This window comes from Eschrichtius robustus, chromosome 3 (assembly GCF_028021215.1).
Source record: "Eschrichtius robustus isolate mEscRob2 chromosome 3, mEscRob2.pri, whole genome shotgun sequence".
Taxonomy (NCBI): Eukaryota; Metazoa; Chordata; class Mammalia; order Artiodactyla; family Eschrichtiidae; genus Eschrichtius; species Eschrichtius robustus.
In genome coordinates this window covers 8,087,180-8,106,933 of record NC_090826.1, presented here as the reverse complement: position 1 = coordinate 8,106,933, position 19,754 = coordinate 8,087,180, and the positions used below count along the sequence as shown (strand labels likewise).

The 19,754-nt window shown below is 41.9% G+C and overlaps 1 protein-coding gene across 10 annotated transcripts in view; it reads right to left on the bottom strand.

The window, feature by feature from the left end:
• KIF1B (kinesin family member 1B) overlaps positions 1 to 19,754 on the bottom strand; it is a 325,658-nt gene that overhangs the window by 20,266 nt on the left and 285,638 nt on the right. For all 10 annotated transcript variants that reach the window (XR_011073456.1, XM_068538857.1, XM_068538850.1 and 7 more), the window contains 10 exons: positions 14,136 to 14,254; positions 13,064 to 13,149; positions 12,589 to 12,718; positions 12,251 to 12,413; positions 9,472 to 9,562; positions 7,580 to 7,698; positions 6,869 to 6,924; positions 4,233 to 4,341; positions 2,802 to 2,868; positions 2,020 to 2,104 (listed from right to left, as the gene is read on the bottom strand). Coding sequence is in view for 9 of the 10 variants with exons in the window: in XM_068538857.1 (XP_068394958.1) it covers positions 2,020 to 2,104; positions 2,802 to 2,868; positions 4,233 to 4,341; positions 6,869 to 6,924; positions 7,580 to 7,698; positions 9,472 to 9,562; positions 12,251 to 12,413; positions 12,589 to 12,718; positions 13,064 to 13,149; positions 14,136 to 14,254 (1,025 nt within the window). In the remaining variant the exon portion in view is untranslated. The remainder of the gene's footprint in view (positions 1 to 2,019; positions 2,105 to 2,801; positions 2,869 to 4,232; positions 4,342 to 6,868; positions 6,925 to 7,579; positions 7,699 to 9,471; positions 9,563 to 12,250; positions 12,414 to 12,588; positions 12,719 to 13,063; positions 13,150 to 14,135; positions 14,255 to 19,754) is intronic.

Sequence of the window (19,754 nt, the reverse complement as noted above, 5' to 3'; positions counted from 1 at the left end):
AACTAGAGAAAGCCCGCGCGCAGCAACGAAGACCCAAGACAGCCAGAAAATAATTAATTAATTAATTAATCAATTAAATATCAACTGATTTTAATTAATAAATAAATAAAAACAAAGCGGTAATTCATTAGGCCAAAAAGAGACTGTGAAATCTCTGTGTAATTTCAGGTGCTGGAAGCGTCGTTTGGTCAGCTATAACCCTACAGTCTAACCCTGTAATTCTTGGCCTTCCATTCTTCCCCATATTCTGTCTCTCCTTTACATCCCACATTTAGTCAACGGTGAGAACTTACTCTTTGTTCAAAGAGCTTCTCATATCTGTCTCAGCTTTAATTTCCAACTCACTGCCCTGCTCACGAAGGTCATCCCCTTCTGATCTCAGACACGGCAACAGCCACTTAACTGGTCTCCCTGCTGCTCTCACGTCTCCCCCTTTCCAAGCCATCCCACACTCACCTTCTATAAACTTCTTAAGCCACTGCCTTCATTAGTAACCACTTTCTTTTTCAAAATCTTACAATGCTGTTTTCAAATAACACTAGGGGATGCAGCACTGCACAGAGGTTAAGAACACAGTCTCTGGAGCAGGACTGCCTGGGTTCAAATCTCAGCTCCAACACTAACTATCTGTGCGGCCTGGGCATATGCTCAACCTCTGAGCCTCACTTTCCTCACCTGTGAAGTGGGAATAACAATTCCTCCCTTATAAGATTGTTACGATCATATTATGTGTTTGTTACGTTATATTAGATAAACTTAATATTTTTAGAGCATTCAGAAAAGCACCTGCCACATTTCATGTTTGTTATAAAAATAATAAGCCATAGGGTTACAGAGAAGCCTTAGTAACTGCTGCCTCTGCACCCCACCCTTTCTGGTCAGAAAGCATCTCTCTTGTTTTGTGTAAAAATTAATCTTGAAAAGCTTGAAAACCACTGCCCCAGATAGGACAGAGTATAATCTTCCTTCCAGGGCTTCTTAATCTGGTCCACAGACACCCAAGGGGTTTATGGATAGGATTCAGGAGGTCTGAACTGGATGGGAAAAAAAATTTACAGCTTTATTTTCAGGAACCTCTAACTGAAATTTGCCTTTCCCTGCAGTTATGAGGGGAGGGCACAAACCACAGGAGAATCAGCAGTACCCATACCTCTGTCCCCAGCAGAATTCACAGGTGTTTTCATATCGCACTAATGTGAAGCATCTTGACATTCACCACCACTTTGAAATGACAGAAATTAGACCCGCTGCTTATTGACCACATCATTGAAGAGCTTATGTTACAAATTTGTTTAGAAGTTTAACAACTGTATTTCAATATTATTAGTTCCCCTTGTAATCCTAAGTGCTTTATTCTCTACATTTAAAAACATAATTCTGAGGTTTCACCACTGCCAAAGGGGTCCATGGCAAAACTAGGTTCAGACCCCCTGCCTTGGACTCTCGTTCTATGGCTTATGCTGTTCGGCCACTCTTGCCTCTCACGGTGCTTTAGTTTAGTCTCACCACTCTGGCCATAGATTTCTAGCCATTTGCACGTTAGACACTGCTGACTCTCTAACTCCAAATGCTTGCAAAAAAACGAAACCCTCTAAGTTCTCTCAGATCTACTCAGATCATCTCCCACGAGCTAACCCAGTTCCTCCTGGGTCTTTTTTGTCGTCAACTCTTTTCGCAGGGTCTTTCAGTCGTTCTCGTTTGGTGCCCACTCGTCAAACTGCTCTGTACACGCACGCACGCTGTCTCCTCACTAGAGCCCACCCAAGCTCACAAGGAGCAGAGACTTCTCTTAGGCCCTCCCACAGCCTTGGGCACAGAACCGCTCCCGCAGGCACTGAGAAAAACAATGGCGGGTTGAATGACCCATGCAGGGAGCGGAGAAACAAGAGTAGTTTCCGACTCGAGGACTCTCTTCTGACAGTCACGTTCTCCGGCGCAGCCTTCCGCACACTCCCTGTGCTCCGAACAGGGGACGGTCACTCCGCTAAGCTCCGGCCCCGGCTGCTGGAACGTACTCACCTACCACCAGCTCCCGAACGTCCTTCCAGTGGAGTTCACTCCCTTTCTCATGGATAATGGTCACTGTGATCCTTCGCTGGATGCCCTAGGTAATGGATCAGGGTCGCAATTTAGCTGGGACAGTCTCTTACCTCCTCTTGCTTGCCCTGTGCTGGATCGTCTGATGGGCAGGAAGGGGAGGTATGGAGGCAGAGGGGAATGCTGTCCACACTGCTGTTCTGAACAAAGGGACACAGGTCAGGGGCTGAGGAAGAGCCAGGTTCTGATGTGGCTTGCAAGAACCGATGCCCAGACTGAAAGTCCCAGAGTGTGCCCGTCCGGCTCGTGAGCACTTTTGGGCACTGACTAAATCTACGTTTGCTTTGCCAAAGGGGGACCTACATTTCATGGCCAGATGTTTAGTCCACTGAAACCTTCATCTTCAACCTCCATTAAGAACTTTTGGCTGTGAAAGCAGAGTTTCCAAACATCACAAAGTGAAAATTGTATAAAACAACATGGGAGCTGCACAACTTACTATGTAACTCGATGAAATAAAGTCCTTCAAAATAGCTCTTTTAAAATATATTTACACATAAAAGCGAGGGTATATATCAATAAATATAAGCCAAGGTTTGAGAAACATTAAGGAAAGAAAAAAAAAAAAAGGATGGGGCAATGTCCCCTGACCTCCAAATTCCCTTGAAATGGAGATAAAAAAGCAGAGAAACCGAGAATTACGTTTCTTATTCTAAGTGTTTTGGTGTTCCCTCCTAAGCCCTCTTTTGCTCCTTCATTAGTACCTGGTGAAGCAAAAATGTCCCCTGGCAGGGCAAGCCTGCTGTATGGTCAACCACAGCTGGAATATACCTATAAAAACAGAAATGTAAAAGAAAGAAGTTAGACAGAATGCTTGTGCTAAGTGCAACTTCACCTGCGAGGTCCTCCGTGGTCACTCCAGCCCTCAGTAGTCTTTGTTTTCTAAACTCGGATCCCACGTCTTTCTCACCATCTGGGGTGGACATTTAATTGGACAGTCCTATGCATTCAGTAACCCTTTCCATATATGTATGTCTCATCATCCTGACTAGACTGAAGTATTCATAGGGCAGTAACATCTTCTGGCTCCGATCCCAGCTCTTTCTCTAACAGATATTTCCATAAATAGCATATTACTGCAATGGCAAGTGTCAGGAGATAAGAAAGAGATAATTTCAGATTCTAGATCATTTCTTAAGAATCAGAAAGCAATTAACTCAGTAGAAACCATTTACTGTAACTACTGCTCCCTCATAATGCAAGTTATAATCACATTATAGATCTGTCTGTGGAAAGTCAAATTCCTCGAAGCAATGTCACTACAGACAACTCTATATAGGATCGATAGAGCCAAACCTCACACACAGTAGGAACTAAATAAATGTTTTATGGAGGTCATCATAATGGTATTACCCAGCATTATAAATACAGGATCATTAAGATAACATTTATCCCCTACCCTTTACACTAACTGATACAACCCCTTGCCTCTGTTTCGGGAGAGGGATCTCTTTTGTGTTTTTCAAAAGAATTTCTGAGACAACTATAAACAGTAATTACCTTCGTCACTTAGTCTAACACAGCTCATACAGAGAGAGTAAGCTGATGCTGATCATTTTGATCTGGGCCAGTGGTCCTCAACTGGGGGTAATTTTGACCCCTAGGGGCCATCTGGCAATGTCTGTTGTCACAACAGGAGGGGAGGTGCTACTGGCATCTTATGGTTAGAGGCCGGGGATGCAGCTAAATATCCTCCAACGCACAGGACAACCCCCAACAACAGAGAATCATCTGGCCCCAAATAGTGAGAGGCTGAGAAACCTTGGTCTACAGAAACATTCTGTCCCCTAATCCCCTGACATATTGATATGCCTTCGGCCCTTTTATGTGCAATATCCTTCTGACTCCCTTTGCTTTGCTGCTGCTAAAACCCACTTTGCAGGTTGTCTCCCCTCATAACAAAGTGCCAGTCTCCATGATCTTGCTATTGCTAACAAGAAGGTAAATTATTATACTAGATAGTTCTCTGACAAACACGAGTCAAAGAATAATATAAAGACCCTCCCCAACCCAAATTCAGTTCAAAACTGGAATGTGACAATGTTCTGTGAACCCAAAGACAAGAGAGACTCAAAATTACATTTTCTAATTTTGGAAAAGTTGTCATATTTAAAAATTTAGAAAGTTGGACTTACTCTCCTGTAGGCTCCAATTCACTGATCTCAAACCAAACCAGAAGATCGTACTTGCTCATGCTCTGGCCAAGGCTGGTTTTGCTCATGGTATTTAACTTGGTGGCTGGAACTTTTAAAAGTTTTCGGAAAATGTTAAAATTTGGTCCAAGTCTACTCAGCAAAGGTATAAGCTTCTCTAATATCAGTCTTCAAGGACACACTTGGGAAAGGCAGCGAGAGTGAGGGGACAGATTTCAGTGCAGAAGACCCAGAGAAACGTCACCGTCAACTATATTAGTACCTCTAACTTCAGAGAACAAGGAAAACAGAGAGTCAGCATCTTTTTCCCTCTCAACAAACTACCCAATGATGAGAAAACAGGTTTCATGCAGAGTAAATGTGCTCACGAAACCATTAAAAAACCTTCCCTAGACTCTCACGTTTGCGGCATGCAGAGCACGGTAACAATGTGGGACAGGCAATGTGGGGCGAGCCTCGCCCATCACAGGGCCTCATCAAAGCTGCTGTGGCGGGAAAGACCCGTCCTCCAACCCAGTGGTTCCTGAACCTCCCTGCACACGAGGGTCACCTGGGGATCTTAAAGATGGCCCAGGCCACACCACCAGCCAATTAAATCACAGTCTCTAGGGGTGGGAGACTCAGCCCTCTGAGAGGTTTGAAGCCCCCCAGGTGATTCCAATGTGTGGACAAGTTTGGGAACCACTGGTCTCATCCGTAAATACAGGATTCTGTAAATGATCTCATGTTACCCATTTTCTTCAGATGTAAATTCCATATTCTTATCTGTACTGATGAAATATATTAGCCAAAACCCCCGTATTTTCAAGAATTTCAGATTCCACATGGTGGGCATTTTGAAACACTACGTAGAAATTCTGAAATCTTGGCAATACAAAGAGGGTTCTCTGCTCTGAACCTGGGAGCAGTGGTGTGAGAGTCCAGTGACTTGGGATCTAATTATCGCTCAACCGCTAACTAGCTATGAAACTTTGGTTGAGTCACTTAACCTCTGGGAGTCTGTCTCCTCAACTAGAAAATGAAGATCATAATATCTTGCCTACTATCTAAAAAGATGTTGTGAGGATCCACTGACACAATGCATCTAAAGGGGCTGTATGACTCACACAGCGCTATTCAGAGGCATGGCCTATCAGCATTATTCACCCTAGCTGAATTCCAGGTAAGCTGGTGATGATGCTGGTCAAGAAGATAATAGGGGGTTACTGGTTCTGGTGGACATCTGAGGGTCAGAAAGCAAAACTAGAGCATTACGAAAAGCCAGCTACCAGTAAAAAACCTTTAAAATTAAAAATACCATTGCACAGAATCCACACCAACAAATATAAGGAGCCCCTCCACCACCCCCCACCCCGGATGATGTGAAAGGGGTATAAATAGAGAAGGTGTTTCCTAAAAATCTGTCTGAAGGAAATGTGATATGATCTTGACAACGTGCTGAACTCTACATTCAGGTCAAGTAGCAAACAGAAACGTTGGTGTTTCATACACGGAGAGCCAGGCTTTAGGACCAGCCTCTGAGGATGGTTCTACATCTAAGGCAGAGCTAGTTTTAGTTACTAACCATCTCGTTTAGGTACCCTCTCGGTCTGGCAGCTGGGAATTGGCAGAAAGAGAAAAGGCGGCAATGGGTCAGCCCCATCCTGGAAGGTGGCAATGGCGGAGGATGCGAGCACACTGGCATGCTCAGAAAACGTGTCCAACACATGCACATTCACATAGTCAGATACGAGAAACCGAATCAGCTCAATCTTTCTCTCATGGTCTGAAGGCAGGACGGAGGCGAGGAGCACAGAGGTGGAGAATGAGCACAGGGCGGGGTGGGAATGAGGCAAGTGGGCAACGAGGAAAAGGGATGAAAATAAACAAAGAAAAATCAGAACAGGATACATGAACATGCAGAATAAACGTAATATGCAAAGGAGTGCCCAGTCACCTGACAGTTAAAGGGAGTTACACACAAAGCAGAGAGATTTAGGAACATGGAGCTTATCAAAATCTGCAGTAAGGGGCTTCCCTGGTGGCGCAGTGGTTGAGAATCTGCCTGCCGATGCAGGGGACACGGGTTCGAGCCCTGGTCTGGGAAGATCCCACATGCCACGGAGCAACTAGGCCCGTGAGCCACAACTACTGAGCCTGCGTGTCTGGAGCCTGTGCTCCGCAACAAGAGAGGCCGCGACAGTGAGAGGCCCGCGCACCGCGATGAAGAGTGGCCCCCGCTCGCCGCAACTAGAGAAAGCCCTCGCACAGAAACGAAGACCCAACACAGCCAAAAATAAATAAATAAATTAATTAATTTAAAAAAAAAAAAAAAGACTGACCACATGCCTTAAGGTGTAACATAGGTAAATATTAAATAGGGATTGTACAAGGTAAAACAAGAATTAAAAAAAAAAAAAAATCTGCAGTAAGAAGACCACAGTACCGGCGGGGATATAGAGCCCTATTGTTTGGCACCTCTTATTTCACATCAGGAACCAACAATTCTAGTTCCTACTAGATACCGGAACACACAAGGATGCACAGAAGTGGAGTAGGAATTTGAATATGATTTTTTTATCTGAAAAGTCGCTCAGAATAAGAGATGTACATCATACAAAGAACGCAGCTGTGCTCACCTGGCTTGGATAGTGGCATGGGCGGAGGGAAGAATCGTCGAGATGGCTGGGGTGGACTGCAAAGGAAGACAAAAGTTCTTCAAGGCTAAACAGTCCCATGCTGGTATTACTGGCGTGTTTAAATCCCCTTTAGAAACGGATCATGTGTACTTTCAACTCTGGTACATTATCAGATATCAAATATAAACCCACACAGCAGAACTGAGGCTAAGACATTTTGATAAAAGTCCCCTTGTAAGTCAGAGCTAATAAACAAGAAAAATCTTTCTGTGATAACACCGACACTCTGCCGTCATCCCGAAGTCCCCATCACCGTCCCCCTCCCCAGTTCTGATGTCTCCACTTAGAGACACATGCTTCATAGTGACTTTACGCTTCATAAAGTTCTGGGTGGTTAGGACCAATTACACACAACTTTCAGGTTATATCCCTATCACCTCAACTTTCTATCCTATTCAAAGTCTCTTCCTACAAAAAGACAGTACTCAAGGTCACCTGGGCAAAACTCAATTTGCTCTACCTACAGTTAGTGACTGGGTGGCTTAGAAGAAAGATGGTGATGTTTCTGAAATGGAAACATAGGGTAATATATAAAACTGTTATTTACCTATCTTAATTCCTCAAAAGATTTCTTCTTTTCCAGCAAGTGACAGTAACAACAATAACAACAACAATATCAATAACAAAAATCTTTGCTCATTCGGTCCAAACCTGTTAAGCTCCTGTCCTTGCAGGTGAAGTGGGTGCTGCTGATAATGCCCAAAGACTTCAAACACGATAGGCTTGGTTTTGATATAGTCCACAAATGATTCCGTAACCTCCACTGCAATCTAATAAGGAATAAAGGCAACCTAGGTTAGCGAAAGATTTATTATAGGAAAATACACATTTTTGGGGGCAAACAGCGCTACAGCACTTTGAGTACCCAGTATGTGCTGGGAATTTTACTATGCAGGCCTCTCACACCAAAAGAGAGGGGCTCTTCTCTGGTTTTCTTTCTACAGTAACTTCACCAAGCTTCAGGCATTCAACACCCTCCAGTGTCCGCCCCAAATGACCTCCGGCCCCTCTGCTGCCCTTCACACAATGATTGGACTCAATCTGCTGCTCCCTTCACCTGCTCTCTCCTCCACCGTGCCTGAGGGCTGGCCCAGGCTGCAGCCGTGCCTGGGAGGCCTTCCCACATCTCTGTACCTCTGTCATCCCTGTACTTCAAGGCCCAGCTCAAACAGCAACAACAATATGAAAAACATGACTGCAGACTCTGTGCCAGGTACAATGCCAAGCGTGACCCACCTTTTCTTATTTACACTACAGTCTTCAGGAAGTTCCCCCACCTCCTTTCTCTACAAAAACATCCACCCCCAACAAAGAATGTAGCTTAAAAGACTCTTCCCATTAGTAGAAGTAACTCTCCCTTCTCTACTCCCGTTGCATTTAATGAATACCTTTCAAATGTTTCTATATCCTGTACCACTATTGTTTAAATATGCATTTTATTTCCCCTATCATAATTCTAAGCTCTTCGGAGGCATAATCTACCCTGTGATTCATCTGAGCACCCCCAGTGGCGTCAGGCACAGTCCTTGTGCACAGGAGCCAATCAATATTTATCATATACAGGCATGCTCATATTTATACAATTAAACATAAAAAAGGAAACTGTGTGTTCTGTATTTGCTTGTTCCATTTCTGGAGTTGTCCTTTCCTCTCGCATTTTAGGGAGTGGATTATGGTTGGCAAGAGAACGAGACTGTTCAAGCAGTAGTGAAGCTCCTGGATGCTAGAGCCACGTTTCCCTGGGTTCAAACCCCACCTCTGCCTCTTCCTAGCTTTATAACCTTGGTAAGTGACTTCGAGTGCTCTCTGCCTTGGTAATCTCAACTATAACGTGGGGATTATGATAGTATATGGCATAAAAGTGAGGATTAAATGAATTAAGACACAAAAACACACCTATAACAATGACTGACACAAAATAAGCTCTCAGTGAATGTTAGCTATTGTAATGAGGATCATGACTTTTGAACAGAGTTGAGCAAATCTTTCTAGAAGAGATGGAAAGTCTGTTTTCTTATTCCACTTATGAGAGAGTTGTAAGGGGCATTAAAGGACTAATCATAGAATCAGCTGCAAGGAAACAGATTCTGAATCTTAATTTAGCTACAAAATGTATTTCATAGTTTCTACATTATTTGCAACCAAATTATTTGTCTCTTATGGTTTAAAGAACAACATATTAACTTTAACAAAACTCATATGCAACATGCTCATTATTCTAGGAAGGAAACACTAAAACAACTCACTACATTCAAACCGACAAAGAATTTATTGGCAGACCCACCCCCAGGCTACTCACAGGCCCCCCTGTAATTCAGAGAAGAAGCTGCCCGCTCTGTCCACTGAGGATTAGCTCAGGGCCCTGGCCGCTCCCTCCACTGTCTGTTCTCATCACAGAGCTCCCCCTGCACAGCAGCTTAGATTATCATCCTTCTTCAGCTGAGAAAGCCAAAGGGACCCACACATGACGACTGCCTCACCCCAGCTGCTTCAAGGTACCACAAACCCGCAAAACATTTGGCAAAAACGTCCACGTCACTTACATTCTGCACGTGATAAAAGCCCAGAGGACTTCCTCTGCCATGGTTTTTGAGGGGTTCAGTGGAGAATGCTTCATCATGGCGATGCAAAAAGCTTAAGAGAAAAAAAAAGAGCCACGTGAATTTCGTATTAATGGTTTCATCAGGATCAGCTTGGACCCCACGGAAAGCAGCACCTTACTTAAGTAGAGTCTTTAACTGAGTCAAGTTATTTACGTTTCCTTGTAGAGAACGTTCTCCATATCACTCAGATAGCATTTTAGCTTTTATGTCAAAAATGACTTAAAAATCAACTAACCCTATCACTTAGCCATGTGAATGTATGAAGAGTGAATTCAGTGAACTCCTATTCCCTTGTAAAAGTTTTTTACTGAAAATAAAAATTGTGAAATCATTTTGTACAGAAAAGATATGGCAGATTAAAGCTTCTATAAGGTAGTATCAAAGCCTGTGGACAACATACTTGCCTGGGAGTCTAAGACCAGCTAGGAGGAGATTCAAATATCACCTCTTCCAGGAAGACTTCCCTGACTCACTCAAACAGTTCTATGTTCCCACAGCACTAGAGACCTATTTTTCTTCAACAGCAATGATATCATTGTTTGCAATAATGTATTTATTTGCTTGTCTCCCCAAAAGGCAGTGAGTGTCTCCCACGGGGCTCTAAATGTAGAAAATACTCCTGAAATATTTGAGTCAGTGGGCTATACTGACTTATTCTCATAAATATGAGATTTTATTGTTCTCTCTCCCTCCCTATTATTAGTCTGACATAAAAAGAAGCGGAGAATTATAGAATACTCAATTCAAAGATTTACTGCCAGATAGAAATATCCACCAGAAGGACATCCCACACTCCTGCAAGAAAAAAATGGAAATAATACTTTTTTTTTTTTTTTTTTTTTCGGCTGTGCCATGCGGCATGTGGGATCTTAGTTCCCCGACCAGGGTCTGCAGTGGAAGCGCGAAGTCTTAACCACTGGACCACCAGGGAAGTCCAAGAATACTTAGAGTAGGGGGTAGAAAGACCAGGATCATGAACTCCGAGTCTTCCAAATTACACCTGACCTTTGAACAACACAGGTTTGAACTGCGTGGGTCCACTTATACGTGGATTTTTTCCCATAGTAAATACTAGGGTACTGCACAATCTGCAGTTGGCTGAATCCTTAGATGCGGAACTGCGGATATGGTGGAACCCTGGATATACACTCGGATTTTTGACTGTGCGGAGGGTCAGTGCCCTAACTCCTGAGTTGCTCGAGGGTCAACTGTAATTCACTGAGCCCGAAGACAGTGGTGTACTTTTGCCAGGCATCCAAATCACTGATGTCACATACTGCTGTGGCACTGCAGCATTCCATATTACGGGTACTCTTGTCTATTTTCTTTCTTCTCATTTTCTCCTTACCTCTCTCCCTTTCCTTCTCTTACTTCTTACTCCTTTTTTTCTTCCAATTTCTTCCTCTCCACACCACACAGTGTACCTACCAGAGGCGCCATGAGCATCAGCTGATCTCTGATCTACACTCCAACAAGGCTCTGCTTGGAGCAGATACAAATATCCTGGGGTTCCACACAGGTGACACATGAAATCATTCACACTGCTCTACAGCTGTGTTTTCCCTATGCAGGCCAGATGAGAGTTTATAAAAACCTCAGAAGAATTTGAGTCTTCTTTCAGCATGAGTCAACATGCCCTTTCCTCCAGAGCTAATGCCAGGTGGAGATGCTACTCTCTTTTTAGGAGATTTTAGGACAGAAGTCAACATACCACTATTGCCATTTCAGATGTCAGTTAACCAAGTAGGTCTTTTCCATAAAATACATCAGTTACTAACTGAGGCTATTAGGGAAAACACATTAAATGGGCAAAATCTATACTGGATGGATACTATTTCATCAATTATAAGTTACAGCAAATGATATTAGTGGCTTACTATGTAATAATCACATTTAATTGAGGACTTGGCTAAAATCTATGTAAAAAGCCATGCTGCTTTAGGACCCCAGGGAAGGCTAAGGCACATACTGAGGGGAAAGGAATGGCAGAAATCTAAAGCAGCCTCTTGGTGGCACCAGTGGCAAACTGTGGGCTTTAGGAATGGGGTGGCTCAGACTTCATTCTCTTGTACTGTGGCCCTTTCCAAGTACTGAAGACATATTGATGTTTGGGGGTATTAAAACTTAAAGATTCTCCAAAAAAATGTTTTTGGAGGTCTTGAAAGTACCTAGAGCACAGAGCTCCAGAGGGTTATAGGATAGAAAATGCTTAGAAAGTGGATGAGAAATGAAACCTGTTACATCTTCTCTACGTACTTACTAGCTTTTTTTCAGTGGATGCAGAATTTTGCTGCTCTTTAAATGACTTACATTTTCCCTTTCCCAAGTATTAAATAAGCATAATTGGCGGTTGGATAATTCATTGCTTTCATACTTGTTTATTAACGAGACATTTCAGCATGAAGAGCATTTAAAAAGACTAGTAAGTAGGCTCATCTGGATCTGATCCTATACTCCTGGCAGAGGGGGACAGTCCACAACCAAACCTTCTAGCAGGATATGTGGCCACACTCCTCCCCACAATGAACTCTGTTTCATTCCATTGTAGGTTTCCAGTTCTTACTCCCATCTTGAGTGAAGAAAGCATTTGATTTCAGCGGCTGGTAGTCATTTCTCTCTCAAGAGTGTACTACCTGGCAAGTGTCAGATCGCTCTATAGTGCACAAAGGACATCATCCGGGGTAAGAGCCTAGGGAGGCAGAGCAAAGGGGCAGCTTACTTGAACTGACAGAAGATATCTGCATACTCTGGGAGGATTCCACTGGCCTGCAACACTGTTACACGGAAAGTGAAGGCACTGCCCAGTTTCAGGTGGTTGCCAATCTCTTCAGAAAATCCTTCCATTACCATCTTACCATCCAGCAAAGTGCTTGACTTCAAATCTAAAGAGGGTCAAATGAACACACGTATGGTTCAAGTAACACACAAAGCACCTTTCAGAGAGGAGAGTGTATCTTTCCATCCCTAGTTGATAAAAGCAACTATCTTCCTTGACAAGGGTAAGTATTTTTCCTTCTTTGAAAACATATGCAATCATAGTACACTCTGATTACACACCCAAGTCATTCATTCGATTGATTTCTTCTGGAGGAGTGATGACCTCAGAACTCTGACCCTGTCCTTCCACAATCCTCAGCTCCTCCAAGGATAGACCAGAACGGGTCATGGCAACCGAAGAAAAGTCACTCTGAAAACAAGGCAGGGGTGAGTAGATGATAAAGTAGTATGACAACATATTTTCCCCCCATTTCCTTAACTTATGTTTATTTGCCCAACAAATAATAGTGACTGAAAAGTTATGTGGATTAAGAGCTGCCTGAGAAAAGGCAATACAACACAATATAAATGCTGGGCCTTTACCCTTACCTCGGTAATTGTTAGACATGTCCCATATTCTATTAACTATCCTGTGGTAACCTATACTTTTTAGTTCTAGGCAGAACTGCTCTCCAGTGCTGAACATCCTCCTTACAAAACCTGTCTACCTCCTTATCCTCCCACAAGGTTTTCCTCTTCCTGGAAGATTTCTCACCTGATTAAAGTACTCATTATCAAAAGATATTTTAGCTGTTCCTGACTGTCGAATTCCAGAGCCATAATCAGGAGCTTCTTCGTCCGCTAAGTAGAGGGAAAAAAAAAAAAGCAAGAAAAAAAGAAGCAAGGATGAGACTACATATGGGGACAAGGAGGAATGACTCCTACTGGATTACAATAATAAAAATATATAGGAAAGTAAAATAAAAATAAATAGGAGACAGTGGGCCTTAGGGTTCTCAAACTTTAATACAAGAGGAGACACTAAAGAACAAGTCTTCTGCATGAGAAAAAAAGAGACCAAAGCAGTAAAGTCAAATAGGCTGCTTCCAACTCTACTCAGGTAAACTTACCACCTCCTTAGCTCGAATGAAACTAATGAATAAAGGATCGGTTTCATTCTTGATGTTGTTCAAATGTCATACTTAGAAATACTGATCCCTTCACTTGACAAGATTATATTCAATAATACTCAATAAATATTTGAAAATATTAGACTGTACTTGTGAAGACCTCCATAGCTCAACGCTGGTGACTATCACGCATTTCCACGGGGAAAGGCTGAAAGAGGTCTCTAAATACAGCACAGCAGTTGGAAACTAAAACAGAAACGTTACAGGGAACAGCTACATTCTTTCTTCAGAATGTAGGCTGGATCTTGGAAAAAAGTATAAAGTGTCAAGATCTTGATCCACGCATTGCAAAATAGCAGCCAAAGGACAGAAATGTCTAGCAGAAGTATCCTGAGAGAAAATTAGGCAAGAAACCGTCTGAAAATCCTCTGTTATTTCTGAAGCAGTTAAGATACATCATTTAAAATGCAAATGACTTTTATAAAGGTAACCCAAGGGTTGTTCTTCATGTTAAAGGAAATCCCTTTACCCCATTATTCCAGAACAGCAGTAGCCCAAACCAAACAGGATCTACTTGTGATACTTGGGGACAACAGCTAGAAAGGAAGCAATAAAGGCTTTCTTCAGTCTGCACTGAAGCGCGGCCCCTACGGAACTGGCCTGCTTTGTCTTGAGGCAGAGGACCCACTGCCCTCATTTCAGAAGAGGGGCGCCTACCTGCGATGGCCTGCACAGCCACACGGAGAAATCCCCGCACTTCGCCCTTCTCACTGACAACGGCCACCCTGTGAATCAGGGGCACGGGGTACAGCAGGTTGCTCAGGTAAACAAATGCTCTAGAGACAGAAACCAGGAGACAGACATCTGAGCATCCCACAGGCAGAGAAGGTGGCTTTCAGATTTACTGAGAATACCTTCATGAAACTGTGAGCTGGCTTCTGGGCCCTGTCTTAAGGTCACCTCTCTGTTCTGTACTCGCAGACTGCCTCCTGTTGCTTTTTCAGAATACATAACGTATAAACAAATGCAAATGCTTGGTAAAGCAGTGGAAAAGACCAACGTACACCAAATTACTCCCTGTAAGAATTACTACCATAGGTAGAGTGACCATTGGAAGTAGACTTCCAAGATACTCCTCTACAAATACTGCTATGAGTGGGAAAAGGGAGCCCATTAAGGAGTTTAACCTTTTAATGTAATTAATTACAAAGAGGTTTTTGTTTTTTTTCCCTGATAATACAGAAATCAGGAGACAAAAATGGTCAGAGAAATGTGACTGAAATACAGTCAATAACTCTAAAATAGATTTCAAGTCACAACATTGTGGGTCTTTATTTTTACCCTAAGAAATGACTATGATCTTTAGGCAGGGTGACTGACACATATGGGCAGAAAGGCCATGTAGCCAGAAATTTCTTTGTTAGTGAGCTTATAAGAGACTCTGGATGGACATCAAGATAAATGCTAAGGGAGAAGGAGACAGCTGATCCCTAAAGGATTGCTTTTGCTTCTAGGGTTCAAAACTTTATTCAGAAATGCATATACATGAGGTAAGACCTAACATTTTTCAACTTCAAATGAACTAGCGAAGTCGTATCACATTTGTTCTCTTTTTTTCTTCTTTCATTATTTTGTAGCTATTGACTTTTTTTAAGCAACACAAACTGGTGATCACAAAGCTTGGGTGTTCATTCCAATTAGTGGGTGGGAAATAGAATCTAGTTCCTACTATTACTCCTGTCTTCCCACTTGGTATATGCTGATCTTTGAAGACAAGACAAGACAAAGAGCAAACATTTGCATCAAGAAATCACACGTAACTAAATGTGACACATGCAGGCATACCTCGTTTTATTGTGTTCCACTTTCTTGCGCTTTGCGGATATTGCATTTTTTACAAATTAAAGGTTTGTGGCAACCCTGTCTCCAGCAAGGCGCCATTTTTCCAACAACATTTGCTTGCTTCATGACTCTGTGTCACATTTTGGTAATTCTCACACTATTTCAAACTTTTTCATTATTATTATTTTTTTATGGTGATCTGTCATCTTTGACATTACAGTTGTAATTATTTAGAGGTGCCACAAACCACAACCATACAAGACACTGAACTTAACCGATAAATGTGTGTTCTGACTGCTCCACCAACAGGCCATTCCCCTGTCTCTCTCCCTCTCCTTGGGCCTCCCTATTTCCTGAGACACAACAATACTGAAATTAGGACAGTTAATAATCCTACAATGGCCTCTTAAGTGTTTAAGTGAAAGGAAGAGTCTCATGTCTCTTACCTGAACTCAAAAGTTAGAAATGACTAAGCTTAGTGAGGAAGGCATGTTGAAAGCTGAGACAGGCTGAAAGCAAGGCCTCTTGTGCCAGTCAGAGAAGTTGTGAATGCAAAGGAAAAGCTCTTGAAGGAAATTAAAAGTGCTACTCCAGTGAATACACAAGTGATATAAGATAGCGAAAAAGCCTTATTGATGACATAGAGAAAGTTTTAGCGGTCTGGATAGAAGATCAAAACAGCCACAACATTCCCTTAGGCCAAAGCCTAATCCAGAGCAAGGCTCTAACTCTCTTCAATTCTATGAAGGCCAAGAGAGGTAAAGAAGCCACAGAAGAAAAGTCTGGAGCTATCAGAGGTTGGTTCATGATGTTTAAGGAAAGAAGTCGTCTCCATAACATAAAAGTGCAAAGGGAAGCAGAAGTGCTAATGTAGAAGCTGCAGCAAAGTATCCAGAAGTCCCAGCTAAGTTAATTAATGAAGGTGGCTACACTAAATAAGAATTTCAGTGTAGATGAAACAGCCTTTTATTGGAAGAAGATGCCATCTAAGACTTTCAGAGCTAGAGGGAAGTAAATGTCTAGCTTCAAAGGACAGACTGACTCTCTCGTTAGGGGCTAATGCAACTAGTGACCTGTAGTTGAAGCCAATGATCATTTACCATTCTGAAAATCCTAGGGCCTTTAAGAATTATGCTAAATCTACTTTGCCTGTTTTCTATAAATGAAACAACGAAGCCTAGATGACAGCACATCTGTTTACAACATGGTTTACTGAATATTTTAAGCCCACTGTTGAGACTGACTGCTCAGGGCAAAAAAAAAAAAGAGCCCTTTAAAAATATTACTGCTCACTGACAATGCACCTGGTCGGTCACCCAAGAGCTCTGATGGAGATGAATGTTTTCGTGCCTGCTAACACGACATGCATTCTGCAGCCCATGGGTCAAGGAGTAATTCCGACTTTCAAGTCTTGTTATTTAAGAAATACATTTTGTAAGGCTACAGCTGCCATAGACAGGGACTTCTTTGATGGACCTGGAAAGGATTCGCCCTTGTAGGTGCCATTAGGAACATCTGTGATTTGTGGGAAGAGGTCAAAATATCAATATTAACAGGAGTTTGGAAGAAGTTGACTCCAACCCTCGTGGATGACTTTGAGGGATTCAAGACTTCAGTGGAGAAAGTAACTGCGGACGTGGTAGAAATAGCAAGAGAAAAAGAATTAGAAGTGGAGCCTGAAGATGGGACTGGATTACTATGGTCTCATGATAAAACTTTAATGGGTGAAGAGTTGCTTCTTATGGATGAGCAAAGAAAGTGGTTTCTTGAGATGGAATCTACTTCCAGTGAAGATGCTGGGAAATGACAACAAAGGATTTAAAATATTACATAAACATAGCTGATAAAGCAATGGCAGGGTCTGAGTGGACTGACTCCAATTTTGAAAGTTCTACTGTGGGTTAGATGCTATCAAACAGCACCCTCCACCAGCAAAAAGCCTACTTCACTGAAGGCTCAGATGATGGCTAGCATATTCCTTTTAGCAATAAAGTATTTTTTAATTAAGGTACGTACATTGTTTTTTCAGACACAACGCTTTGCACGTTTAATAGACCAAATGTAATGTAAACATAACTTATATGCATTGGGAGACCAAAAAAGGCACGTGGCTGGCTTTATAGCGGTATTTGCTTTTATTGCAGTGGTCTGGAAACAAACCAGCAATATCTCCGAGGTATGCCTGTATGCATGTCTGCACCTTTTCCTGCTCTGAATCTACTTTAAAACAAAGAAAAGGAAGATGGAGCGGATTCTTGGGATTTCAACTACAAGTAATGAAGACAATTCTGAAAACAGACAAAATACACCACAGAAAAACAAATGCTAATAAAACTGAAGGAGCATAAATGAAACATGAATGAAAGTATAACAAAAATAATTGCAAGTGGACACTGAATCAGACCAAATGATGTCTACTTCCCTTTCAGTCTGCTCCAGAGGTGGGGGAGGGCAATGCTAAAAAAGAGGGATAAAGCTCCACTGTGCAAAAATTTTTAAAAGAAAAGTCTAAAGAGGATTACAAACAAGACTCTCAAACATCAACTACTGTGACAGAGTTTAAAGACTACGAATTTGGCATAAGGTACCAAATGGATAATTTCACTTTCAAAGTCAGCACACATACAGACCACCTTCATCTCTTACTGGCATTCCAGCCACTGCCCACGTTCAATGCCTTGGCCATTAAAGAGCCATCGCATATGCTCGTCCCCTGTCCGCTGTCCTCTCTTGAGCTCTACTACCCACCTCATGCCTTTGATTTCACATCTTATTCCAAATACCACTCTCTTATGACAGGTCTCCCTAGTGTTGTATGATCTCAGTAACACACAACTCCATCACTGCTATGATTTCCATTTATTTATGTAATTATTTGTCTGTCTCACCCACCAGACTGAAAACCCATGAGGGCAGGAACCATGCCTGGTCAATAAATATCTGGTGAGTGATTGAACATCACTCATCGTTATGTACGTAAGTGAATGGGAAAGTGATCTGTCCTCTATCTTTAAGTAGAAGTGGAAGATTTTTCCAGAAAAATGGGTCAAACCAGAGGTAGAGAAGCAAAGCCATTCAACTCTATATTAGGTTGATTTTTCAAAGCCATACTCATGATGGATATTAACTATATAGGACATGTTTAGATTCCTAACCATATTTAATTTGTATAGCTATTTTTATACTTAAAAGTAGCTACTCAAAAACAAGAACCACTGTTTTAAATTACAATAAAGTACGGTTTGAGCCAACGTTAAAGAAGAATCTCCTTTCTGTCTATGGCAACGGCTACTCCAAAAGTGGAAGAATAGGAAGTATTCTTGTAAACTTCCCTTTCTGGAAGAGAGAACTCTGTAATTCAGTGGCAGTGGCGTGTGCATTGGCGCTGTGACTACACAACCGCACAGTCACTGGACAGCTCCGTGTCTTATTATTATAACATAGGCTTTAGTCCAAAATCAATGCTTTGGGCTCTATAAATGTTCTCTCACGAAGTTTTTTAAACTGGAATCTTTATAATTATTCTTCATTCTTGAGAATCCTTGTACCTTGACCTAGCAGACTGAAAGAGAACAGGGACGAGAGAGGGGAAGATGTAAAGGATGTATTAGCATAAAGTTCTATGAAGTTACATAAAAAGGGAAACAAATTCTGTCAACATAAAGATAATAAAAACCAGCATAATTATGATTCTAGTTACAGAAAGAATGTCAGTTCAGGTACTTAGGTCACAGAATAACCAGGAGTCTTTTAACCCAGAACACTAGCCTAAATATTTTACATTTCATCCCAAATGATGACGGATGGTTCATAACATCCCAGCATGCCATAAGAGAATAGCTAAAGGGACAAGCTCTTTTAATTTTCATATAAAAATTCACCAGAGGCAGCCAAGGCCATGAATCAAAACCTATAAATGGAATTTTACAAAAAACTGGAAAATTTTATAAGTAAATCGTATTTGCAATTATGTGCCAATACGGGAAATCTAATCCCGTGAATCACAAAAACAGCAAAGAAGTTACTCCTCTTACACAGAGAATGACTGGTACATAACTGGGTGATGTTGCATTATTACAGATTGTTTGTAGGTAAGAAATGCAGTCAAGGGTGAAAACAAAGAGCTATCCTTCACTCTGCTGACTGCTATGATTTCACCTTCTCCCCTAATACTTTTCTTGCAAAGCAAAGTCAGTTTTAGAACCTGGGAACCCAAAGAAATGGAAAGGTCAATTCCTGAGCCATAGCTCCACAAATAATTTATTTGAAAATCAAAGTAGAGTTGATTGCCTTGTATCTACACTTAAATCTGATATGATTAAAATGAGAGAAAATACATATATCTTAACGCAGAGAATTTCCACATTACGCGGGATTTTCATACAACTGACTCAAAATACAAATGCTTCTGAGTAGAACTCTGAGTAGAACCAGGATATTCATTTTGCTAGTGTGGATGAAAGAATACAAAAGATGAAAAAGATCTTTAATGCT